This window comes from Bufo bufo, chromosome 1 (assembly GCF_905171765.1).
Source record: "Bufo bufo chromosome 1, aBufBuf1.1, whole genome shotgun sequence".
NCBI classification, from domain to species: Eukaryota; Metazoa; Chordata; class Amphibia; order Anura; family Bufonidae; genus Bufo; species Bufo bufo.
Genome location: NC_053389.1, coordinates 20,241,768 through 20,268,657, shown reverse-complemented (window position 1 = coordinate 20,268,657; position 26,890 = coordinate 20,241,768). Strand labels below are relative to the sequence as shown.

Below are 26,890 nucleotides of genomic sequence, written 5' to 3'. Positions count from 1 at the left end.
AGTAAGTGCACTCGGCTGTTGTCAGAGGTCCGCTAGGGATGAACAAACTCGTGGCCATGCCATGCTCAAACAACTTCCTCTTCATTCACTTTGAGACCCGATTCACTCTTTCTCTCTCTCTCTCTCTATCTCTTTCAAAATTCTACCCAAACGGATGTAAAGAAATTCTAATTCTACTGAATCTGAATTTGAAAAAAATTTAAATAAAATTGGCTTGAATTTTAATTCTAATAACTCATCTCTACTGTAATTGCCCTGCATCTATCGATATGTCATAAATATCTAGATAGGCATACCTGTTTAATAAAATGAATGTATTAAAATCAAATTTTTATAACAGTTTTTGAGTATTAAAAACTTTTATTTTTACTGGAATGGAACAAATATAATCAATGATATATAATCATAAGCCAGAAAATATAGTTCACAACATAATGATTTCAACAAAAACATGCTAATTATTACATTTCTAAACAGTAGCATACACAGAAGAGAGGGCCCAGGGAAAGATAAAAACTGGACCCCTAATCCGGTGGTCTTCTCAAAGAAGTACCTATGAAAGAACCTATCTGAGCATTTGATTAAACAGGAGGCAAATGTAAAAACTGTAGAATAAAAGTTTCAGGTAGGCATCCAAACCTCCACCCATAACAGTGAAAGAAAAAGAGAAGGGTGTCCAACAGGCCCACCGAAGCACCAGAACATCCTCCTGTGGGCTCAGGCTCTGGTACGATAATTGGCCCAAAAGAGCCAGAAGAAAAAAACTCATCTGGCTGCTTTTAGATTTAATCATGTGCCACTATGGTCTATTTCTTTGATTCAAAATCTATTAAACTTTATTGATAATATAGAGGTTGGGCCTTCGAGAATAATTTCCTCTGGAAAGTCTTAGGAACCCAAGTCCAACATTGATGTCCAATAGCATTGGCTTGTCATTACTCCCAGCCGTTTATGTAGCTTCTTCTTCTCTCTAAGACAATATGGTATAAAACATAATTCTGCCCTATTGTATTCATTCTTAGACTGGTTTTACTTGTAAATGTTCTCATATTGGTGAACTGCACCTTCATGTCCTCTTCTGATGATCCCAGGCTGTAAAGTGATAGAAGATAGAGAATAATCTAGATTATCTATGCACAAGGGCATCATATAAAACAATATAATAGATTATACCATTGACTTTTTCTATTTACGGATTAACATTTTGTATGAATTTAAAGGGAATGTGTCATTGTTTAAATCAAGTTTTTATGTTAGACATTTGTTTTTTGGTGACTTCTTTTTTGAAAATTTTCCATTTCATGAACTATATGAAAAGAAATATCATAAAATCATACACTTTCCACACTTTCCATTAGACTTAGTAATATGTATAGACTTCTTGTTTAGACTGGCTCTACAACAGCCACCATGGGCCACGGACACAGTAGACCAGAGTGGACCTCGTTGACTTGAGAGTTTTCTAGGCAAACCCTTAACCCTTTTTCTTAAAAAGACAAGGGGGGGAAGTTATTACAACAGCAGTGGTACCCTTCTGATCAGGGTGAAAGTGTGCCTGTGCTTGATAAACACACTTCTTCAAAAAAAAATATTCTGGGTGTTTCATTACCCTCAGTGCTGATAGGGGGTCCCTTTCTCCTGTCAGCTTTGGTAACAAGATGGCTGAGTACAAAATCATGGAAAAGGCCCCAGGACTGTCAAGTCAGAGTTATGTTGTATCAGAATTCTGTTATATTGACATCCAGAAAAAACAGCTGCCATTGTTAAAGGGTGTTATAGATGCTCTAAAAAAAATAATAATTAAAAATAAAATACTCTAAGGGCAACTAAAAAAGTTAAACAAATTTCAATATATAAACTATCAAGGATAACATGAAAAAAAAATAAAAAATATAAAAACAGATTGAAATTTGATTTAATTAAAGTAGCAAAATCACATAAATCTTATACCGTATTTTTCGGACTATAAGATGCACTTTTCCCCCCAAAACTGAGGGAAAATGGCAGTGCGTCTTATGGTACAAATGCTAATGACCGCCTCCATTATGGAAATGGTCATTAGTATACAGGAGGCGCAGGCTGTACTTACCGCTCACTAGTCTTTTTCTGGGTCGGGTGGTGCACTGTGTCCTGACTGTGTACAGCATTAGGACGTAGTGCCTATAGGAGCGCACTATTGCCTGACTCTGTGCGACGGTCAGGTCACAGTGCAGCTTGGGTCGGACGAAGACCAGGGAGTGGTGAGACCTGGATCTGCAGAGAGGCAGCACCTACAATGCTAGGGAGGCTCGTTCTCGTCGCAGCCTGCTATTGGCTGCCCCCCCATGAACCCCTCTGACGCCGGATGTTTTCATCCACGCGATGGGGAAATGCAGCGGCAGCCATGCAGGCATCAGAAGCGAAGTGGAGCAAGGTAAGTACACTCTCTGTGAGGGGGCTGAGTATATGAGGGAGCATTATAGGTCTTGGAAAACCCCTTTAAGCTAAAGCACTCAGAATTCAGAGTCAGGCTTTTTTCTTGGAGAATAGTCACTGACAACCAGACTGTCTCATATTACTAGACAGACAATCTACTTGCATCTGAGTTGGGAGAACATTGCTTGACAGCAGTCACACTGAGGGCCAGTATTTTAGGTGTGTGACCTGTGTGACCACACAGGATGCAACATCCTTCACTCCTGAAGTGGACACCAGAGAGAGCATTCTCCTGGCCACCCACTCAGCAGGTCCATTTTCAGGGGCTTCTACACTCAATTATACGTATCTGTGTCTATAGGAGGCAGATAAAATAGAGCATCCGCTACAGCCTTGGCAGGACAAGGGAACCATTGCTTCTCTGCCCTGCCATTCGGAGCTCCGATGCGATGCACGTGGCATGATGACATCATCGCACATCTTGCCTCATTCCGCTGATGCTGTCCTTACTACAGGATGTCCTGGGACCGAGGAAAGGTAAATATATATATGAGACACAGATCATTGACGCACAGAGAATAAGGGCACAGAACATAAGGTTCACATAGCATAAGGGGCACAGAACATAAGGGGCACAGAACATAAGGTTCACAGAGCATAAGGGGCACAGAGCATAAGGGGCACAGAGCATAAGGGGCACAGAACGTGATGTTGGGTAATAACATTCTCTTTAGTAAAACAACAATTCCTAGCTGTAGTTTCACACTGTACTGTGCTTGGTTCTGGGGCTGTATTTATGTAATATACTTAGTCCTAGTGCTGTAAATATGTAATAATCTTGGTTTTGCTGCTGTATTTATGTAATGAGCTTGGTTCTGGTGCTCTATTTATGTAAAGTATTTGGTTCTGGTCCTGTATTTATGTATTGAGCTTGATTCTGGTGTTGTATTTCTGTAAAGTAATTGGTTCTGGTACTGGATATATGCGCTAAGCTTGGTATTGGCGCTGTTTTTATATAATAAGCTTGGCTCTTGTTGTCACAGTGCGGTTCACCATGACGTGGTTTGCTGTGCAGGCTGGCTGCACGCCTTTTGCGTACTGGCTTCCGGTGTTTCCGTGTAGGCTGGTTGCTTTTGGCTGCCTGCTGGCTGCGGTATCTAGTGTGAACCTGTCCGTGTGTGTGTGTGTGTACTCCCTTTGGCTGTATCGTCTCCCTGTGGGTATGTCAGGTTTGTTGCGCTCTTGCTTACTGACTGTTGTGTTCCATGTATGCTGGTTGCTAGGGGCAACGTCCTGTATTGCAGCTTGGTATGCTGTGGTTTCTGGTTATCCCAGACCTGATTTGGTACCCCCCTGTTTGGTTCTGAGGGGGGTTAACCTCCTCTGGTCGGTGCCTGGGTGGGTCCTTTCAGGTGCGCTGTAATGCAAGGCACCAACAAACAGACCAGTGATGAAAGCAAAAAGGTGTTTATTCACCAGAAACATAAACGTCCAGGACACTTGCTGGTAACAAGGAATAATAACAAAAACCAGGCAAGGAGATTCCAGGAATAGTCCCAACCTGTGCTGAATGATGCTGTGCACTTGGCAGTCGAGTCACTCCAGATCTTGGGTCCGCTGCAAAGGACAAAGTTCCTGGCAGTCTTCAGTCACTAGCAGTTGTGACCTATACCTGGTTGAGGGAAAATAACAGTGGGCACTGATCACCCTGAGAGACCTCCTTTTAAATGCCTGCTGACCAATCCCAGGGTGCCAAGTGTCCACTACCATAGGTGAACAAATTGCCCTGCACCTGACTACATGGCCTAAGGCAATCACAAGTTGATTAACCCGTGGCTGGCTCCCTAATCCACTTTGCTCTTGTGAGTCAGTATATTATGCGCCACTGGTCGACGAAGCGCATAAGAAGCGCGTACTCGCGACCGTGTATCCCTTTGTGAACCTGCCCTCGTGCGTACGCACGGACGCATGATTGACTCAGCGCGAGTATGCGAGCGCGTGGACCCAGATGCGGAAACGGAAGTCGCAGGAGACACCGGAGACAACCCTGGCCGCGGCGTCTTGTCACTCGCCTGGCCACTCTGTCCCCGGGACTCCGACGGTCCTCCCCTCCGATGTCCACGCGAACGCATCCCCGCACTGACTCGCAAAGGGGTCAGCGCTGGTGCATCAGAGACACGCATAACCTGTCCCGCAGCTATTTCTGCCTTTGAGCGTGGAGTGTTGAGGTCAGTCTGTTCAGTCTTGTCTTGTGGGTGTTTCACCCTTCTACTCAGTGTAGTCTGTCTGTCTACGTTTGTCTTGCCAGGTTTTGCCCTTTGCTGCTGACCAATGGGGTCCTGCCATCTACACCTTGGTGTGTTCCACCTGGTTGTGTATTGTCTTCTGGCCATGTACCCTGCCTTGTTCTATTCTGTTCATGTATAACCTAGCAGAGATTATCTACGTCTGATCAATGTTCCTGTTATTGTCTGTCTGGCAGTCCTTACTGCTTCTGGTGTTCCGTTCATGTATAACCTAGCAGAGCTTATCTGCGTCTGATCTATGTTCCTGTTATTGTTTGTCTGGCGGTCCTTACTGCTTCTGGTGTTCCGTTCATGTCTGTCCATGTCCGCCTTCGGAAGAGGGTTCCTGTGTTCCCCGGAGGAGGAATGCCCATTCTCTGTCTATGTGCAGCTCTGCCTGGGGCCGCTTAGCTTCTATTGCTTGCGGCGCAGGTAACTGCTTCTGTCTCTGCTCTGCCTGTTCTGTGCAGCTTTTCCTGGGCCGCCTTGCTTCTATTGTGCTTGGGGCGCAGGTACCTGCTTTTGCCTATTTTCCGTTCTGCCTGCTTGTCTGTGGGCTCTATGTACTGTCGGTACCTTGTCTGGTATCTCCTTGCCACCTGATCCTGCTGCCACTGACTGAGTTTACGCTCTGGTGTAGCCCCTGGCAACTACCCTAACGGCCCAAGCCTATCCTCACCATCTGAGGCTCTAGTGAAGACCAGGTAGCTGCTTAGTTATGCCCTTCCAGAGTATTGCTAGTGAGTGGCGCAGTGGGTTCACACCCACTAATCCGTTTCAGTACATTGAGGTCTTCTGTTATAGTCAATGTCACGTGTCTTGGTTCCTTTGTAATAGTTATGTGTTCCGTGGTCCTTGGCCTGTTTTCCTTGTATCCTGCTCGCCTGACATCTTGCAGGTCCCCCTTGGGACCCCCAGCACGTGACACTTGTGCTGTATTTATGTAATCGGCTTTGTTCTGGTGCTGTACTTATATAATGAGCATGTTTCTGGTGCTGTATTTATGAAATTTACTTGGATGTGGTCCTGTACTTATGTAGTGAGCTTGGTATGGCACCACTACTAGAGATGAGCAAATTTTTTAAAAAATTTGATTCGGCCAGTTTGCCAAATTTTCTGAAAAAACTTGGTTCGATCTGAATTTATTTGCGGCAAATTGCGTTTAAAAACGCCTATTTTCTGGATGCAGAGAGCCTTTATAGTGGTGTAGAACACTCTGGCTTGCAGTAACACGCATAGGGAGTCTGCTGTGGTAGTGAAACAATACTGTGCAGATGACAGGCGTCGCTCTTAGTATCACTGCACACTTCACTTATTTGGGCAGTTACGGGGCCAAAACTGACCAAATAACTGAAGTATAAACTTAGCCTTACAGGTTGATGTTAGCGTTAAGAAGAAGCGCACTCCTTTTACACCCTCGTCAGCTGATTCCACATAGATGTCTACAGAACCTGTTCTATTAAACGCTAATACAAGTAGAGACCCCTGAGAGAGTGGAGAGGGTGTCAGCAGTAAGTTTGTGTTGACGTCATTGATTATTTTGCCCTTCCTCTATGCTGTCAGAACAATAACCCCCAAAAAATGGATCCTGTCTGTGGAGCATCCACCTTCACTCGGTCAGCATTTGGTCAGTAATCCATCAGTATTGCTAAAGCCCAAAAAAACAGGAGTAGATCCAAAACAGAGATGACACGTGAATGGAATATTTGCATGTCTTCTGTGTTTTGTACCCACTCCTGATTTTGGCAACCAAATCACAAGTCAATTCTGATGGGACCATACAGGCCTTACAGCTATTACACAGACAAGATCCGTTGTGCGTATCATTTTTCCTTCCTTCTGACAGATCAGAAGAAGGGTCAAATAAATCATGATGTCAGCCAGGCCAAAAGCCAAAATAGTGGACCAGTCATAAAGTGGGGAGGGTGGGAACAGCATGAGAAGTCCACAGACTGGTCCCATGACATAGTGGTGAGGTGGAAGCAGCATGAGGAGGCCACCGAGTGGCACAATAACAGTGTGGAGGTCGTGGCAGCAGCAGCATAAGGAGGCCACAGAGTGGCACAATGACAAAGTGTGGAGGTGTCACGAGGGTGTCAAGAGCCACGCCTGACTCCGTTATACCCGGGGTCAGGAAGTCGCAGCGGGTGGCTGCGCGCTCTATGTAGAAAGATAAGTGCTGTTTCTTTATGGTAGCTTTCTGGGTTTGCCTTGCAACCCTTTTTGGCTCACTCAGAGATCCGTAGCTCCTTCTCCTCAGCTGTTTCTTGTCCAGCACTCCCAACCTCCTTATATTCCCCTCTCCCACTTCTCTGGTTGCCAGATATAGAGCTTCCTGCCTGGACTTCTATACTGACCCACTGGAGCTGTGTAGCTGTGTTCCCTGGTTGTTGTTCCAGAACGTTACCCTCCGGATCCCTGTGGTCTGCTGTTGTCGCCAACCTGGGATTATATGTTTGTCTGTATTGTCTGTCCTCTCCTTGGTGTTTTCCTCTTAGTGTCAGTGGTGCGGACTAGTGATCCTACCGCCCCGTTCACTACATAGGGCTCATCTTAGGGAAAGCCAGGGTTTAGGCACGTGATCGGCGTACGGGTGAGGAACCCGTCTAGGGACGTCAGGGCAGTCAGGTGCCAGCCGCAAGGTGAGTCAGGGGTCACCACCTTTCCATCTCCCTTGGACAGGGCCTTCCCATTTCCCTCCTTTTGCGTGACGCCGGTCATTACAGGAGGTGGCGGCAGCAGCATCAGCAGGAGGCCACAGAGTGGCACAATGACAGTGTGGAGGTGGCGGCAGCATCAATAGGCCACAGAGTGACAGAATGTGGAGGTGGCAGCAGCATCAGCAGGCCACATAGTGGCATAATGACATAGTGTGGAGGTGGCAGCAGCATAAGGAAACCACAGAATGACCCGATGATAGAGTGTGGAGGTAGCAGCAGCATCAGGAGGCCACAGAGTGACAAGTTGACATAATGTGGAGGTGGCAGCAGCATGAAGAGACCACAGAGTGGCAAGATGACAAAGTGTGGAGGTGGCAGCAGCATCAGGAGGCCACAGAGTGGCAATGTGACATAGTGTGGAGGTAACAGCAGCATCAGGAGGCCACAGAGTGGCAAGGTGACATAGTGTGGAGGTGGCGGCAGCAGCATAAGGAGACCACATAGTGACCCGGTGAAAGAGTGGGGAGGCAGCATCAGAATAGTAGCTGAAGCAGGTAGCCAGAAGAAACCGGTCTCTTTTGTCAAAGTGTTGGTGTGGCACCATGGATGATCTAGTCTAATGCATCAGACATTGGTGGGTGGAAATCCTGGCTGATCCATGCCTGATTCATCTTGACAAAGATCAGTTTCTCCACATTTTGGGTGGACAGGTGAGTTCTTCTTGGGGTAACTATGGCCCCCACTGCACTAAACACCCGCTCTGATGCCACACTACTGGCCTGGAAGGACAGCTTTTCCAGGGAAAACTCTGCAAGTTGCGGCCACAAATCCATTTTGGCTGCCCAGTAGTCAAATGGATCTTCAATGTGGGGTGACAGGGTGCTGTCCAGGTATGCCGCCACCTGCTGGTTCAGGTCCTGCTCTATATCTAGCTGCTGGTGAGTAGTTTCTTCACTATGCGGGTAAAGAAAGCTGCTCATCAGCGACTCTAGACTCAGGCTGCTGCTGATGAAGCTACTATTGCTCCACCCCACCCCTCCCCAGCAGCCATGGCAGTGGAACCTGAGAGTAGAAGACTTGCGAGAGGATAGACGATGGCGCAGATACGCAGCGGCCAACTCACTACATAGGATGTCTCTATAGTAGTTAGGTTTGTCCTCCCTCTGCGAGTGTAAATAAGGCCCCCATTTTGGACTGGTAGCGAGGGTCCAACAAGGTGGAGAGCCAGAAGTCATCCCTCTGTTGAATGGTGACAATTCGGCTGTCACTACGCAAGCAAGTGAGCATGCATCGGGCCATTTGTGCAAGTGACTCGGAGGGACTCCCTGCCTCTATCTCCAGTGCATACTGCCACAGTGTTTCTGGGTCCTCTACCTCCTCTTCCTCATCGCCCTGTATCTCCTATGGCTGCTCCTGCTCATCCTCTCCTGTCACCTGTGTGTAAAAACCACCCATTTCACTACACATTGCTTGTGCTCCAATGTCATCCTCCGCCTCCTCCAGTTCAGCCCCGAGAGGGCTCATGTGGCCGTGAGATCTAGGCGCCACGTCTCCAGTCCCCTGACCTGACGGATTTACCAGCATCTGTTCCAGGACATGAAGCAGTGGAATGACATTGTTCATCCCGTAGTCCTGGTGACTGAAAAATAATGTGGCCTCCTCAAATGACCTGAGCAAATGGCAGGTGTCACACATGAGCTGCCACTGGCTGACATCAAAGTTACACAGGGGAGTACTCCTGTCCGCTTGGATCATCAAGAAGTCGGTCGAACATATGGAGGGTGGAATTCCAACGGTGGAAACGTCGCATATTAGCCTATTTTGGGGGATGCCGTAGTGCCACTGCAGCTCAAGGAGGGCGTGCTTTGCGGTGGACGAGTGGCTGAAATGCATGCAAAGTTTCCTGGCCATTTTTTTGCAGATGTGTGGAAGACTTCAGGAACCGCTTGACAACCAGATTGAACACGTGTGCCATGCAGGGCACACGGCTCAGCCCTCCTTGACGAGGTGCAAAAACCATGTTCTTCCTTTTGACGGTCACCATGGTTCCGATTTTTAGTTGTCGCAGAGAAAGTTAGGATTCAATTTCTTGATAAAGGACACAGAGCAGTTCCTCCCCTGTGTGACTCAGTTCGCCCAGGCAAACTAGGTGCAGAACAGCATGACTCCGCCTTGCCTTGCAAATGTGGTATGCTGGACGGGCACTGTGAATTGTCCCTGCAGTGGAGGATGAGGACACGGTGGAGAATGAGGTGGCAGAGGCAGACATTGTCACGGGACCAACGACGTGAGAACGTGGAGGCGGAAGCGGCATCACCTGGCCAAGTTGCTGGTGTGGCTGTGCAGGAACCACATTCACCCAGTGGGCCGTAAAGGACATGTATTGTCCCTGAATATAATTTCAGCTCCACACGTTGGCGCTGCCGTGCACTTTGGCAGATACAGACAGGCTCAAGGACTGGCCCACCATCTGTTCTACATGTGTGTGCAGGGCTGGTACTGCCTTTTTGGCAAAGAAATGACGGCTTAGGACTCTCCACCTCGGCTTGGCACAAGCCATCAGTTCTCTGAAAGGTGCAGAGTCTACCACTTGGAAAGGGAGGGACTGCAGCACCAGCAACTTGGACAGGAGCATGTTCAGCTTCTGTGCCGTTTGGATGAGTGCACGCATACTGTTGTCTCTTGGCAATCGCTTCGGTGATCGATTGCTGACGGAATGACTGACAAGGAGTAGGTGGGTGAGGAGCAGGAGCATCAGGACCAGCAGATAATGGGAAGGACAGACAGCTCCCTTTGGCTGAGGTGGTGGAGCCTTGACTGCCTGAAATCGGCTGCGTGCCACTGGGTGATGCAGCGGTTGCTGCGGCAGGCTGGACCACCACATCGGAGCTACGGTTCTCCCAGGCCACTGTATGGTGATGCTGCATATGTTGACACAGGGCCGTGGTGCCAACATTGACAATCTGGCCACGCTTCATATTCTGCCCACAGATTCTACATATGGCCATGTTCACCTCCTCCGGCAGCTTAACAAAAAATGGCCACACCACCGGGTAGGTGATTTTACCCCCAACACTACTCACTGACTGACTACTACCGCCGCTGCCTCCGTGAACCCGTGCACCGCTACTTCCCGGGCAGGTAGGCTGCTGCGAAGTGGGTGGTCAACTCCTGGCATGTTTGGCTCCCGACCTTCTACTGCTGCCACCCTGCTGACTCCCGGCCACTCTAGCGACTTGCTGGCTCCGCTGCTGCCTCACGGGCAAGCAGCCACCCTCTTCTCCTAATGATAATAAAGCCCCTTCATCACCCGGCTTCCAAGTGCAATCAGCTACATCATCATCATCGAGTACTGTCTGCACCTCATTGATGTCCTCCTCAATTGTCTCTGGGTCAGGAGCCTGACTGCTCGCAACAACAGCCTCCACGCCACTCTTCTCATCACTATTTTCCAGCCTAGTCAATGAAGCAGCGGATGTCTCCTCCACATCTTGGCTTGCCAGTAGCAGCTGACCGTCTTAGAGAAGCTCGTCGTCAATGTATAGTGGAGCTGAGACCACAGCATACAGTACTTCTCTGGCTGATGAAACAGAAAAGGACAGAGGCAGGTTGAGGACAGGTGAGGGCACAGGGCCTGCTTCCAGGCCATGCCAACTAAGGGTTGTGTCTGACGAACCCACTGACTCTTGGCTGGGGGTGTCTGATGTCACTTGCGACGAAGTCGAAGATCGAGTCAACCATTTAAGAACCACTGGGTTGCTGGTCAAGACACGACCGCTAGCTGACACTGGGAGCTCAGGCCTCTCGAAGTGACCCCTGCTGCCACGGTCCCTTACTCTGCTGCGACCTGTGCCTGCGCCAGAAACATTTAGGCCTCAGCCACTTCTGTAATTTTCTCACTTCACCACACAACGGCTAATAATCCCTTTTTTCACACTAATACATACAAAAAAGTAAAATGACAACTTTGTATAAAAAAAATGGGAAAAGTTGTCTTTTACAGAGATATTTCTCTCACCCAGCATGGGTATATGTAAAAAGACACCCCAAAACACATTGCCCTACTTATCCTGAGTACGGTGATACCACATGTGTGACACTTTTTTGCAGCCTAGTTGCGCAAAGTAGCCCAAATTCCAAACAGTATCTTTAGGATTTCACAGGGCACTTTTTACGCATTTGGATTCCAAACTACTTCTCACGCTTTAGGTCCCCTAAAATATCAGGGCAGTATAACTACCCCACAAGTGACCCCATTTTGGAAAGAAAACACCCAAGGTATTCTGTGAGGGGTATGGTGAGTTCATGTAAAAAAAAAAATTTTGTCACAAGTTAGTGGAATATGAGACTTTGTAAGAAAAAAAAAAAAAAATCTTTTTCCACTAACTTGTGACAAAAAATAAAAACTTCCATGAACTCACTATGCCCATCAGCGAATACCTTAGGGTGTCTACTTTCCAAAATGGGGTCATTTGTGGAGTGTTTCTACTGTCTGGGCATTGTAGAACCTCAGGAAACATGACAGGTGCTCAGAAAGTCAGAGCTGCTTCAAAATGCGGAAATTCACATTTGTGTACCATAGTTTGTAAACGCTATAACTTTTGCGCAAACCAATAAATATACACTTATTGCATTTTTTTTTATCAAAGACATGTAGAACAATAAATTTAGAGAAAAATTTATATAGAAATGTAGTTTTGTTTGAAAAAAATTACAACACAAAGTGAAAAATGTATTTTTTTTGCAAAAATTTCGGTCAATTTCGATTAATAACAAAAAAAGTAAAAATGTCAGCAGCAATGAAATACCACCAAATGAAAGCTCTATTAGTGAGAAGAAAAGGAGGTAAAATTCATTTGGGTGGTAAGTTGTATGACCGCGCAATAAACTGTGAAAGTAGTGTAGTGCAGAATTGTAAAAAGTGGTCTGGTCATTAAGGGGGTTTAAGCTAGGGGAGCTGAGGTGGTTAAAAAGTATATATTTTTAAAATATAGCTTTTTATTTCTTAAATATTAAAACTGACACAATAATTAATTATTGCAATGGGTTCTCTATTTTGTGACAATCGTTTTCATATATAACATGTATAGGTTTGAGAGAACGGGGCTACTATGGTGATGGTTTCGGTTAGCGACTGCATTTAAAAAAGAAAAATTTTGTAAATTTTTTTTTACTTTTATTTTATTTTTGGCATGGGGGCATGACACACAGGTAGAGCTGATCAGGGTCTCCTTAGACCCTGCAGCTTTGCTCCTGCCCCTGGTCCAGACACCCCCGGCGGTCCCTTGACTGCCGGGACTAAAAGAGGAAGCACAGGAGAAGGCAGAAGCAGTAATAAACCGCTCCTGTCTTCTCAGGGTCCCTGCTGTGTCTGTCAGCCGGGACCCGACCTGCTCCTGCTAGATTGCAGGAGCAGGAGCTTTAATCCCAGCGCTGTTCAGCACTAGTGATGAGCGGGAGGTACCATATTCGATTTCGCGAATATTCGAATGAATATTCTCATTATTTTCGTCGAAATCGAATATTCGTAATTATTTTATTTTTTTGCGAATAATATGCGAATAAATTTTTCGTACGAATTTTTTTCCTGTATAAGGCAACGTTCCTATGACTATGGCTAGGCTAATATGTGTATTTTACGAAATTTCTTAATACTGCTCTAACTTCGTCTTTTAGAATATTCGTAATATTCTAAAAGACGGAGTTAGAGCAATATTACGAATATTCTAAAAGACGAAGTTAGAGCAATATTAAGAAATTTCGTATAATACACATAGATTGTAATTTAGCTAATATAGTGCTATAATCCTTTTTTTTTCTTATCTAATTTTTTTGGCCTCTTCTGAACTTCAGTTTTTGGAAAATATGTACACTATTAAAAAAATTACTTTAGCAGTATATTAGCTAAATTACAATCTATATGTGTATTTTACGAAATTTCTTAATACTGCTCTAACTTCGTCTTTTAGAATATTCGTAATATTGCTCTAACTCCGTCTTTTAGAATATTACGAATATGCCGTATTTTTCGAATATAGTGCTATATTCTTGATTTTCGTATATAGCACTATTTTCAAAAAATTTCGAGTCATTTCATCAGTCAAGTATTACTATGCTTATTGCTAATGCTTAAAGCTTGTGTGCGGATCGCATGTTGTAAAGACGTTTTTTTTTTCGCAAAGGCAAAGGCTAGGTTATGTTCCATGACGTGGTCATCTGTAGGGACCTTAAGGGTCCACCAACTTCCACCAACTCTTTGCTGAGGTGGGACAGTTGCCATCCGGTCCCCCTCAAGAGAGGGATCCCAACCGGACAGTACCTTAGGCTTAAACGTAATTGCTCGGAACCCGACGATTTTAAATGCCAGGCTAGGGATCTTAGATCGAGATTCCAGGAAAGGGGATATCCAGACAGGACCCTGAGACTGGCATATGAAAAAACTAAAATCCGGACGAGAACCGAGCTTCTTCACCCCACAACTGGTGGGGCAAGTGAGCCTGAGGGTACTGTCCGGTTGGTAGGTACCTTTGACGCCGCGGCTTCTCAGGTAAAAAGAATCCTGGCACGACACTGGGATACCCTCCTTATGGACCCAGATCTTGTAGACGTTCTAAGTCCCACAGTCTCTCTTACTTTCAGGAGAGGCAGTAATTTGAGGGACCGCATAGCCATTTCACTCCACCAGCTAGGCCACGGACGTGGCTGGGCACACCCGTGACGGGATGCCACAGGTGCGGTTCATGCAGCTTCTGTGGTATACTGTCACAAGCCAAAACCTTCACTGGGGAACCTAACAGTAAGGTTTACCAGGTGAAGGGCTTTATTAACTGTCGCACAGTGGGTGTGATTTATCTCGTGACATGCATCTGTGGGCTTCGATACGTGGGCAAGACCACCACGGAATTGCGGAAATGTATGGGGGAACACCTCGGGGATATCCGGAATAATAGGGATACCCCCGTAGCACGTCACGTTCAGCTTTCTCACGGTGGACGTGTCTCGGCAATCAGTTTCTTGGCAATTGAACGTGTGCCCAAACCAATACGGGGAGGTGACTGGAATAGACACATCCTGCAGAGGGAATGTTGGTGGACGTTCACCCTCAATACGGTTGCCCCCCATGGTCTGAACGAACAAATTAACTATAGCTGTTTTCTCTGAGTGCTGGTTGTTCGTGTCTCGCACCCGTGGTCGAGATGTACGGCCATTTAACCCCTGTACCTTTGGTCTTCACATGTGTGGGACGCTAAACGTTTTCCGTCATGTCCCCACTACATAATAGGGACAAGGGGGTTTTGGTCCTAATAGACCGCTGAGGTGTTTTCCTCCCCTTTGGTGCATTTTCTCCTTTACCCTAAAGGAGAAATTTAATTTAAGTTATTATGAGCACTGTGTCTCCCCCATTAATATAATCTCAAAGTGGGTATGACCCAGCCATGAGGGATGCGGACCGGGGGAGCGGTTCTGCATGCACTCTATGACGCCCCTGGATGATAGGATACTGACTCAGTATAGTGCCTTACCCGGCCAGCTAATCACCAGGGACGCCTCTTTCTGTTGTGTCTGTGTTCCGATCACGTGACCGCCGCTGTGACGCGTCAGCCCGGTGGGCGGGGCTCCGCGGCGGTCACGTGGTAAGGAAGCACAGCTATGCGTTCCACCCTGGGCCCCATGAAACGCATGGGTGACTCTATGCGCATGCGCGAATGTGCGCCCGTGTGATCACACGGGTGCGCCGGGATTTGCCTCCTTTGACGTTATGTGTATGGCGCAGGTGGCTATGGGACGCTGAATAGGGCCCCACAACCTTTATAAGGGGGCGGCTTGCGCCCCACTTGTTGCCGGTCACCCCACCTCAGCGGACACCATCACCCTGGGTCTTTGCTGAGAAGGTGGATGTACAGCTGAAAGCCGACCGCTGCCAACAATATGTGAGTACCTTCCCTCCAGAGCCCTTTATATGTGGTTAAATGGAGGTGCGTCTATGTTATGCGACTGACTTTGGCGTTCTGTTGTTTTTTTGCATTATCCTTAGACTCACCAGGACTGCTTCTGGGCTAACTTGCCTGAAGGGATAGTTATCATTCTCGCCCCGTGTCCCCTGATGAATCTTGGGGCTTCCTGTGAGGAAACGCGTCGGGACACATGAGTATTTGCCCACCTTACTTACCCTTCCTGGGGTGTCTGAGTGGGGTCACCTCTTTACTAATTTTTTGTTTTGTTTTGTGTATGCATTTTGCCAATCCTTTGGACGGATTCTCTCTGCCTTGTTAGGGCCTCATTAGGGTCATATAACAGGGTGAGAGATCCTGTCTGGGCCACCCCTTGCGGGGCTTTTTGGACCCCGTCCTCTGGATATAGTTTTCAGGGTGATATAGGACAAGCAGGGAGGCATCAGGGCCAGTCTATTAGGTACCCACACTGATCTGCCCGTCTACTGTTATCACCAGTCTAGTCCATCACCTCATTTTGTGTGTTTTGGTTTTCGCTATACACAGTTTTTTGACCGCTCAGCATCCCTGCTGAGTGTGCAAAGGTCTTACGTGTTGTTTGTCTGTGGGGCCGTTGTTTTATCTCCTATATTTCATTAAAGTGTACATTTTAGTCTCAGTATACTGCCCCTCATAGTTTTTTGATTCTTGTACTTTAGCAGTATTCTAGGAGGTTACCACTACATCTCCAGATCGACCACCCTTTTTTCTATGTTCCATGACAAGCAACCGTGCCGAGAATTCACTTGACATGTAAAAAGCGTTCAGTTACTCATATAATTTTGACTCTTTCTTATATTCTATGCGAAAATTCGCTACCATTAAATTCCTAAAAAAATTCTGTTCGTGTAATGGTTAGCTGGCTCATCCAAACTACTGTTAGCTGCTTTTGCTTACAGCTTGTGTGTGATTTATAATATGTGAGTTGTTCTAAATGCATTGGGCCTAATAAATTATATTTCTATTATTTTATTAGCTTAAAAGGAAACGAAATTTCGTTTTAAAGAATATAGAGGCAAATATTCTTATTCTTCGCGAATTCTCGAAGTTGCGATATTCGCGATAAAAATTCGCAATTCGAATATTCGCGCTCAACACTATTCAGCACTGGGATTAAAGCGCTGCCTGCACATGTATATATGTGCTATCTGCACAGGGCATGTGCAGATAGGATGTATATACACAGTGGTCAGTCGGGAAAGGGTTACATGTTTTGCTCCCTACCTTCCAGGAGTCATAACTTTTTATTTTTATTTTTCCATAGAAACTTCGATATGACAGGTCTTGGAGCCTTCAGAAGGCCAGAGGCTGCCATAGCAAGCAAATGGCTCACTTGATCTCCGCACACTGTTCCCAGGGTAAGATCTTTCAGATGTCGTGGTCACAATGGACCACAACATCTAGGTTAAATATGCATTGGAAGTGTCAACAACAATCAAAACAGCAGACACCTAGCGGCTACTGTCCTATTCAACTTCTGAGTAGGTGCCATCTCTAAAGTCATGGTTTCCTCCGTACATACACGAGTCAAGTCATGAAAGGTCTTAAAAAACTGTTTTCAAGATGGTCTTTGCAGCATTTAGATAATGTTCTGATTACCTTTAATTGTTCATAATCTTGTCCAACATCACTTTTTATAAGAACAGCATATGTGGCCTCTGGCGACTCTGCAGTCTAGAGAAAAAACACAATTTTGTAATTATTTACACTGTGTATGGTTAGATTGACACTCCTAGAAAACAACTTGGCAGATCATGTGATTCCTTATCTCATCCAGAACTAGTAATTAGATTTTTATAAAAAGAGATGTCGGTAGTAAACTTTTAGAGGAGCATTTAAAAAGAAACACACAGTTTTTTTCATTTCTTAAAAAAAACTGATCCGGCACCATCGACGTACATGTTTTTTGGTACCGGATCCGGCACGGGAACACAACAACACGGAACGGAATGCATTCTGGTGCACTCTGTTCTGGTTTGTTCAGTTTTGTCCCCAATGACAATGTATGGGGAGAAAACTGAAGCATTTTCCTCTCTCTGCAGGATCTCGAAAACCAGAAAGGAAAATACAGATGTGAAAGTTGTCTAATCTTTTTTTGTATTTTTGATCAAACATATTTTATTTTCTGTATATGGCACTGGAATAATCCTTTTGTCTTTGTTTGCATGCTGAGCTGTAAACAGTAGGTCAGAGATTTGCTTTCCAGCAGATACTTGAATGACTTCAGTGGAAGAGTGTAGTGGGCATGCTCGGCGATATATGCAGAAGCCCTAGGCAGGGAGAGGGAGGAGATGTTTGGTTAACCCTTAGATGACCCCAGCTGTCTGTGATAAAAAGTGATCTCTTTAGAACAGCAGGCATTAGCCAGCTATGAGGCTCAGCGGCGAGAGTGAAAACTGCAAGACTTCAAAGACAAATTGTATGCAGCATACAAAAAACATTAATCAAAGTGTGACATCAGATATTTTAGTATATTTGTGGGAAAGTACAAATTAGGTTTGTTTAGATTTCAAACTGCATCAACGTAGGGGGTCTACGGCGCAGATTGTGGCACAGCGCTTTAATCTGCGACTTCTCCCTGCTCCCGCCAGGACACATTCACTAGGATTAGGATTTGGAAATGTGTATTAAGATAAGGGAAAGAAAATATGTGCAGATATTCATGTATAAGGTTTCGATTATATGTACAGAAATACAGATGAATTAGTCTTACTGTATATGTTAGATGAAATCTGTGAAATAGACTATAAGATGCTCTGGACTATAAGACACACCTAGGATTTGGAGGAGGAAAATTAAAAAATATATATTTGTCATTAGACTCAGAGCAGACCCCCCAATTTAAACCCCCAGTTCTCATCAGACCCTCAAATCAGACCCCAATCCTAATCGGACCCTCAAATCAGACCCTTATTCTTCATCAGACCTCAGATCAGACCCCACAATTAGATCCTCAAGCTCCATCAGCCTCAATCAGACCCATCAACCTCCATCAGCCTCAGATAAGACCCTCAAGCCTCCAATCAGACCCCTATCCTCCATTAGCTTCAGATCAGACCCCCAATCAGCCTCAGATGGGACCCCACAGCCCCCATCAGCCTCAGATCAGCCCCCATCATATCACCGGGCCCCATCCGACTCAGATGAGACCTCCAATAAGACCCTATCAGCCTCATATCAGACCTCCCCAGCCGCACTCAGCCTCAGATCAAATCCCCCAGCTCCCATCAGCCTCAGACCAGCCCCTATCAGACCCCCCCAGCCTAAATCAGACTCAGATCAGACCTCCAATAAGACTCTATCAGTATCTGGTCGGACCCCCCCCCCCCCCCCAATCCCCACAGCCTCAAATCACACCCCAGCCCCCATCAGACCTCAGATCAAACGATTAAAAAAATAGACTTACCTCACATGCTCCGGATGGCACCACATATCCAGGACACACCGCTCCCCACATCGTTTCTTCCAGGTGCCACTGTGTACTCTGACCTGACGGCGCACAGTGTCAGGTCATAGTGCACCCCTGCATGCACTACGTCCTGCCGCTGTGCACGGTCAGAACAAACACAGCGGTACATGGAAGAAGAGTCATTAACATTCAGACTATAAGACTCAATGCCACTTTCCCCCCATTTTTTAGGGAAAAAGGTGCGTCTTATTATCCGACAATATACGGTAACTAAGATGATTGTAATTTGTTTCTCATGTATGTGCATTTTGCTCCAACTGTTCACATACTCTAAATGCCTGCTAATTAGAGATGAGCAAATCAATTCTAAATGAATCAGGTTCATTACAAATTTCACAAAAATTCTACTACCAGACAAACCTGAGGTTTTAGCGATACAGTTCAGACTAATCATGCAAAACTGTGCCTCCCATTTTACGTTTGAAATTCAGTACATTGGTAAAGAAACAGGGCAGGGAAGATAAATATGGAGGATCACATGACCTTGGATGGGGTGCTTACCCATAATGCCTAGCAATGAGCATGACAGACAATCAGGCTGGAAGATATTGGCTGGTCTGTCAGGTACTAGGTTAGATTTGAAGCTGAGTTTTCATTCAGAGAGATTTTGAAATCAGCCATTGATGTTTGAGGATGTGTTGTATTTGTGACAGGCACCAATTAGCAGGGGCGGATAGGCCCGGGGCTGTCTACCCAACTTGGGCCCCCCCCCCCCCTCTATTTTAGTTTAGTTTTTTTTTGTATGAAGAGGCTGCGGTGCTTCATGAGCGCCACAGTCTCTTCCTAGGCCATATGACATCTTCAGACTAAAAAAAATACCCCAAATTGGGTCCTAAACTGAAAAATTTGGTCGCCAAATTTAAAATACATATAATTATAATAAAAAAGACATGGAGGAGAATACAGCACCACATACCTCTTACATCCAGTGACATCTCCTGTCATGTAGACCTTCTCTTTCCTCTTCTCCTCCATTTGACCCAGACCACCATGGCAAATTCTTTCAGCCGCATCTCGTCTCTACAGTTTGTAACACAGACATGTTAGATTTCTCAATTTTTCCATCAACCTCCTCATCCTGGTGTCCCCACAGTGTCATCCTGCTGCCACCCCCAATACTGTGCCCATTGTGCTTCCCAATGCCCCAGGAACTATACTGCTGAAAAAATTGTGACCCTAATAGACATAATTAGAGTCATTTATCAAACTGGTGTAAAGTAGAACTGGATTTCCAAAAGAGCTGTCAAATATGAAAGGTGAGATCTGATTGGCTGCTATGGGCAACTAAGCCAGTTCTGCTTTACACCAGTTTGATAAATTACCCCAAATGTTCCTATAGTGTCCACAGCAGCTATAATGTCCCCTAGAGTAATACCACCCTCTATTGTGCTCCAGGCAATAATCCCTGTATAGTGTCCCCAAAAATAATAGAATTGCCCCTACAGTGCCTCCCCAATAGCAACACCCCCATATAGTAATTTCCACCACACTGCCCCATATAGTAATTTCCACCACACTGCCCCATATAGTAATCCCCCCATAGTAATTTTCCCCCACACAGTAATTTTCCCCCCAAACTGCCCCCATATAGTAGTTTGCCCCCACACAGTAATTTCCCCTACATAGTAATTTGCCCCACACTGCCCCTACATTGTAATTTTCACCACACTGCCCCCACATAGTAATTTCCACCACACTGCCCCCACATAGTAATTTCCCCCCACATAGCAATTTCCCCACACTGTACCCACACAATAGTTTTCCCCACACTGTCCCCACACAATAGTGGCCCCCACATATAGTCATTTGTCCCCACATAGCAATTTCCCCACACTGTCCCCACATAGCAATTTCCCCACACTGTCCCCACATAGCAATTACCCCACACTGTCCCCATATAGCAATTACCCCACACTGTCCCCACATAGCAATTACCCCACACTGTCCCCACATAGCAATTTCCCCACACTGTCCCCACATAGCAATTACCCCACACTGTCCCCAAATAGCAATTACCCCACACTGTCCCCACATAGCAATTACCCCACACTGTCCCCACATAGCAATTACCCCACACTGTCCTCACATAGCAATTACCCCACACTGTCCCCACATAGAAATTACCCCACACTGTCCCCACATAGAAATTTCCCCACACTGTCCCCACACAATAGTTTCCCCCACACTGCCCCCACATAGTAATTTGCCCCCACATTGCCCCATATAGTAATTTGCCCCCACACTGCCCCATATAGTAATTTGCCCCCACATAGTAGTCCCTCCCATAATAATTTGGCCCCACATAGTATTCCCTCCCATAATAATTTGGCCCCATAGCCCCCACATTCTCCCCCTCCCTGTACTCGATGTCTCTTAATATGTCCTACTGTTTGTCCCCCACCCCCCACATGTCCCCCAAAGTAGGCACATGAAATAAAAAAAGAAAAAAAGAAAAAAAATGAAAAGCTAAATACTCACCTAGGCTATGTCCAGGGCCAGGCTCACAGAGGAAGGCGGCATGAGGCAGTCATCATGCACGCCTGCGCCGGGATTTCACTACCGCATAGGCCTCAGGCCTATGTGCGGCCTGAAGCCTATGGCGGTGATCGGCGACGGGACAGGGAGCTATGCGCTCCCGTGCCCCGCCGCAGTATGTGGGCGTTCGGGTCGGCGTTGGGCCCTCCAGCGGTGCTGGGCCCGGGGCTGCCGACCCGAATGTCCCTATTGTAATCCGCCACTGCCAATTAGGCAAACAAGCCAGGCATCCAGGGTCTTGAAGGGACAGTGTAGAGATTGGGAAGAAAATATAGTCAGTTAGCTAGCCTGAAATAATCAGATTTTATCATTTGGGACAGAATACGCTGATTTAATGTTGTGTGTCTTACAGAGAGAGCTAGTGTTGAGCAAAGCAACAAATCCGAATTTCCTTGCGCTCGTGGTAATGAATCAGTTTTTCCTAAAATGGTGGTTGCACACGTTACAAAGTTAAAATAAGACGACAGTGAACGTGAGATCACACAGAATGCCGTGCAGCCAGTCAATCAGCAGGTAGCCATCCCCTGTGATGTCACAGTCCTATCAAAGTCTCTGCCATTGTCCCGTGAGCTGAGCATAGGGAGAGACGTGGCAAGTTCCTGTTTAAAGGTGCCACGCGGCCATTAACAATGAAGACTGACTATACAGTGCGGTCTTCGTTATTAAAATGAAAACAGCAGTAGGCTAATTGGCCGCGCGGTTCTTCACCTCAGCATGAACGCAACCCGCCCACAGCATGGCCGCTCCGTGTCGCCGTACTCTAAGGGTTCACACATGACCGCATGTATTTTACAATCGGCAAAACACGGATCTGCAAAAAATACGGATCACATCCGTGTGACATCCGTACTGCATCCGTTTTTTTTTTTTGGGAGGATCCATTGTAACAACGCCTATCCTTGTCCTCAAAACAGACAAGAATAGGACGCGCTCTATCTTTTTTGCAGAACAGCCATGCGGACATATGGAAACGGAATGCACACTGAGTAATTTTTTTGCGGACCTATTGAAGTGAATGGTTCCGCATAAGGGCCACATAAAAACGGAACGGACACGAAAAGAAAATAAGGCAGAGCCTGAGTATACCTGATTTATAGTGATTCGTAACAATTAAAATTTTTCCAAACTTTGCTCATCTCTAGTGAGAGAGAGCTGCTGGAACTGTTCACAAATCACTTGTATAAAGCGTGCTGCATAGAGGTCCTCAAAGAGACATACACTATTTATTTTTATGTGTTTATTTGCTCCCTCCCCCCAAAAAAAAATTGCAAACCATTTATGGTTAATAAGTATGCAATAAGGATATTTCCCAGCCTTACCGGAAGCAAACTCTATATTTTGCCACAAGCATTGCACAATTGAACCCTTTTCTTTCCACAAAACCTGTAAAGCTTCTACAGCCAAGTAAGCAATAGGCATATTTTACTGTGTCAAAAGCAGTGTATACATTTGGCACACCAAAGGGATCTTAAGTTGTGCCGTTTTTTTTTCAAAAACCTACAATTTTTCTACACTCTATAAATGAGCAATAAGTACATTGTTTTAGACAGCCAATAAGAAGTGTATCAAACCCTATTACTTTTCATTTTTTAAATAGGCTTCAACAATAAAGTGGCAAAAGGAAAGAAAGACTGATACCACGTCATCCACAAGTGAGAATGTAGGTGTCGACAGTAGTGCAAGCAGCAAACCAGCTGTTTGGCCAGTAGTAGCAACAGCAGTCCACAGTTCTCCCTGTTTATTATTGAGGAAAGAGGATTACTGTTGATCGAGCACCAAAGTGCTTGTGTGCAACACTTCGAGATGCTCGGGTGCTCTACCGAGCACCCGAGCACAATGGAAGAACCTGAGCAATAAACCAGGCACCCCCTGCTCTGAAGAGGGGAGGGTGTCGGGACTCTAGTTTGGCTTAGAAGTCCCTGCTCCGACTCCATATATAGCTATGTCCATATATGGAGTCAGTGCTTGGGGACACCCCAGTGTATTTAAATCTAATTTAGCCAGTATTTCAGAAAAGTTTCTGCCAGGATTCAAACTCACAACCTTCTGTACTAGAGGCAAGGCAAAAAGAGACATCTACTGAGACCTATGCATATATATATAGTTTTTTTTTAAAATGACTGGCTATGCAGCTATATAGTGTAGTGATTAAAGTTCGGGGCTATGATGCAGAAGCAGTGAGTTCAAATCCTGTCACAATTTTTTTCAGAAATAGAGGGTAAACTAAAGTTTTTAGCCATAATATAATGACACATATTATTATATATTCAGAATATATAATTATAATATATGTAAATTTATTATGGTCAAGACAATCTCCTGAACTCCAAACTGAATGTCAGAATGGGAAAGAAAGGTGATTTAAGCAATTTTGAGTGTGGCATGGTTGTTGGTGCCAGACGGGCCGGTCTGAGTATTTCACAATCTGCTCAGTTGCTGGGATTTTCACGCACAACCATTTCTAGGGTTTACAAAGAATGGTGTGAAAAGGGAAAAACATCCAGTATGCGGCAGTCCTGTGGGCAAAAATGCCGTGTGGATGCTAGAGGTCAGAGGAGAATGGGCCGACTGATTCAAGCTGATAGAAGAGCAACGTTGACTGAAATAACCACTCGTTACAACTGAGGTATGCAGCAAAGCATTTGTGAAGCCACAATATGCACAACCTTGAGGCGGATGGGCTACAACAGCAGAAGACCCCACCGGGTACCACTCATCTCCACTACAAATAGGAAAAAGAGGCTACAATTTGCACGAGCTCACCAAAATTGGACTGTTGAAGACTGGAAAAATGTTGCCTGGTCTGATGAGTCTTGATTTCTGTTGAGACTTTCAAATGGTAGAGTCCGAATTTGGCGTAAACAGAATGAGAACATGTATCCATCCTCTGATGGCTACTTCCAGCAGGATAATGCACCATGTCACAAAGCTCGAATCATTTAAAATTGGTTTCTTGAACATGACAATGAGTTCACTGTACTAAAATGGCCCCCACAGTCACCAGATCTCAACCCAATAGAGCATCTTTGGGATGTGGTGGAACGGGAGCTTCGTGCCCTGGATGTGCATCCCTCAAATCTCCATCAACTGCAAGATGCTATCCTATCAATATGGGCCAACATTTCTAAAGAATGCTATCAGCACCTTGTGGAATCAATGCCACGTAGAATTAAGGCAGTTCTGAAGGCAAAAGGGGGTCCAACACCGTATTAGTATGGTGTTCCTAATAATTCTTTAGGTGAGTGTATATATATATATATATATATATACACACACACAGTGCTGCCCATAATTATTCATACCCCACGCAAATTTTGACTTAAAGTTACTTTTATTCAACCAGCAAGTAATTTTTTGACAGGAAATGACATAGGTGTCTCCCAAAAGATAATAAGACGATGTACAAGAGGCATTATTGTGAAAAAAAAAATAATTCTCAGCTTTTATTTACATTTGAGCAAAAAGTGTTCAGTCCAAAATTATTCATACCCTTCTCAATAATCAATAGAAAAGCCTTTATTGGCTATTACAGCAATCAAACGCTTCCTATAATTGCAGACCAGCTTATTGCATGTCTCCACAGGTACAGACACCTATGCCCATTTATCTTTAGCAAATCTTTCAGGTTGGAGGGTCTTCTTGCCATCACCCTGATCTTTAGCTCCCTCCACAGATTCTCATATGGATTCAAGTCTCCAAAACGTTAATGTTGTTGTCTGCTAACCATTTCTTCACCACTTTTGCTGTGTGTTTTGGGTCATTGTCATGCTGAAAGACTGCCTGATGTCATTGAGAATCCTCATGTATTGCTCTTTTTTCATGGTGCCGTTTACTGTGATTAGGTTCCCTGGTCCATTGGCTGAAAAACACCCCCAAAGCATTAGGTTCCCACCACCATGTTTGACAGTGGGGATGGTGTTCTTTGGGTTGAAGGCTTCTCCTTTTTTACGCCAAATGAAGGAAACATCATTGTGACCAAACAATTAAATTTTTGTTTCATCTGACCATAACACAGAAGACCAGAAGTCTTCTTTTTTGTCCAGATGAGCTTTTGCAAAGGCCAAGCGAGCTTTTGTGTGCCTTATCTGGAGAAGTGGCGTCCTCAATGGTCTGCATCCGTGGAAACCAGCAGTGTGCAGTGTCCGTTGGATTGTCTGCCTTGAGACATTGCCACCAGCAGAGCCCAGATTCACCAGGATGGCCTTGGTGGTGATCCTTGGATTCTTTTTCACCTCTCTAACTATCCTCCTGGCCAGCACAGGTGTCACTTTTGGCTTCCGACCACGTCCTCTGAGATTTTCCACAGTGCGGAACATCTTGTATTTTGTATTGTATTCAATAATACTTTGCAATTTAGCCACTGGAACTTGAAAACATTTAGAAATGGCCTTGTAGCCCTTTCCTGACTTGTGAGCAGCCACAATGCGCAGCCGCAGGTCCTCACTGAGCTCCTTTGTCTTAGCCATGACTGTCAACAAACCAACTGCAGAGAGCTGCTGTTTTTCACCTGTTGAGTTGATTAAAACAGCTGTTTCCAATTAATCAGGGTAATTAGGATGCTTTAGAACAGCTTGGACTATTTGGAATGGTATAGAACTTTTGATTTTCCCACAGACTGTGACAGTTTGTGAAGGGTAGGAATAATTTTGGACTGGACACTTTTTGCTCAAATGTAAATAAAAGCTGAGAAATGTTTTTTTTCCACAATAATGTCTCTTGTACATCGTCTTATTATCTTTTGGGAGACACCTATGTCATTTCCCGTCAAAAAATTACTTGCTGGTTGAATAAAAGTAACTTTAAGTCAAAATTTGCCAGGGGGATGAATAATTATGGGCAGCACTGTACACACGAGTGCGCTCGCACGGTGTGTGTGTTTGTGCTTTAGGGTGCACACCCTAATGCAATAGGCTACGCACACCTATGGGTCTACCCCAGGCATGTTTGGCTCCCGACCTCCCACTGCTGCCTCCCTGCTGACTCCCGGCCACGCTAGCGACTTGCTGGCTCCACCGCTGCCTCACGGGCAAGCTGCCTCCCTCTTCTCTCTTGATGATGAAGCCCCTATTTAACCCGGCTCCCAAGTGCGATCAGCTACATCATTATCATTGAATACTGTCTGCACGTCACTGATGTCCTCCTCAATGGTCTCTGGGTCAGGAGCCTGACCGCTCGCAACACCAGCTCCCACACCACTCTCCTCATCACTTCTTGCCCACCTACCGGAGGGGCAAGAAGTGATGAAAAATTTCCAGTAGCCTAAGGGTTAAATGGTGCAAAAATTGAATGTCCCCTTGCTGCCTCCAAAATATAATCAGCTATTGATGCTCTAACATACGCTTATTTGCACACTTATGAAAAGTAGAAAAATTGCAACAGGTTTTTGGGAAACAGAAAAAGGCCCAATTAGACATCCCTTGTCTAAGACAAAAATATACACTGCTATAGATACACTAAAATATGCAAATTAGACACTTGGAGACCTTATAAAAACTGTAGAAGTATTAAAAAATTTTAAATATAGGTGCAATTGAA

The 26,890-nt window shown here is 45.4% G+C and overlaps 1 protein-coding gene across 3 annotated transcripts in view; it reads right to left on the bottom strand.

The window, feature by feature from the left end:
* Positions 1 to 562: 562 nt before the first annotated feature.
* The window catches only part of LOC120986794 (Schwann cell myelin protein-like), an 87,238-nt gene continuing 60,910 nt past the window's right edge, over positions 563 to 26,890 (bottom strand). For all 3 annotated transcript variants that reach the window (XM_040415499.1, XM_040415500.1, XM_040415501.1), the window contains 2 exons: positions 16,951 to 17,025; positions 563 to 1,092 (listed from right to left, as the gene is read on the bottom strand). In XM_040415499.1, the coding sequence (XP_040271433.1) occupies positions 1,030 to 1,092; positions 16,951 to 17,025 (138 nt within the window). In that variant the 3' untranslated portion in view covers positions 563 to 1,029. The remainder of the gene's footprint in view (positions 1,093 to 16,950; positions 17,026 to 26,890) is intronic.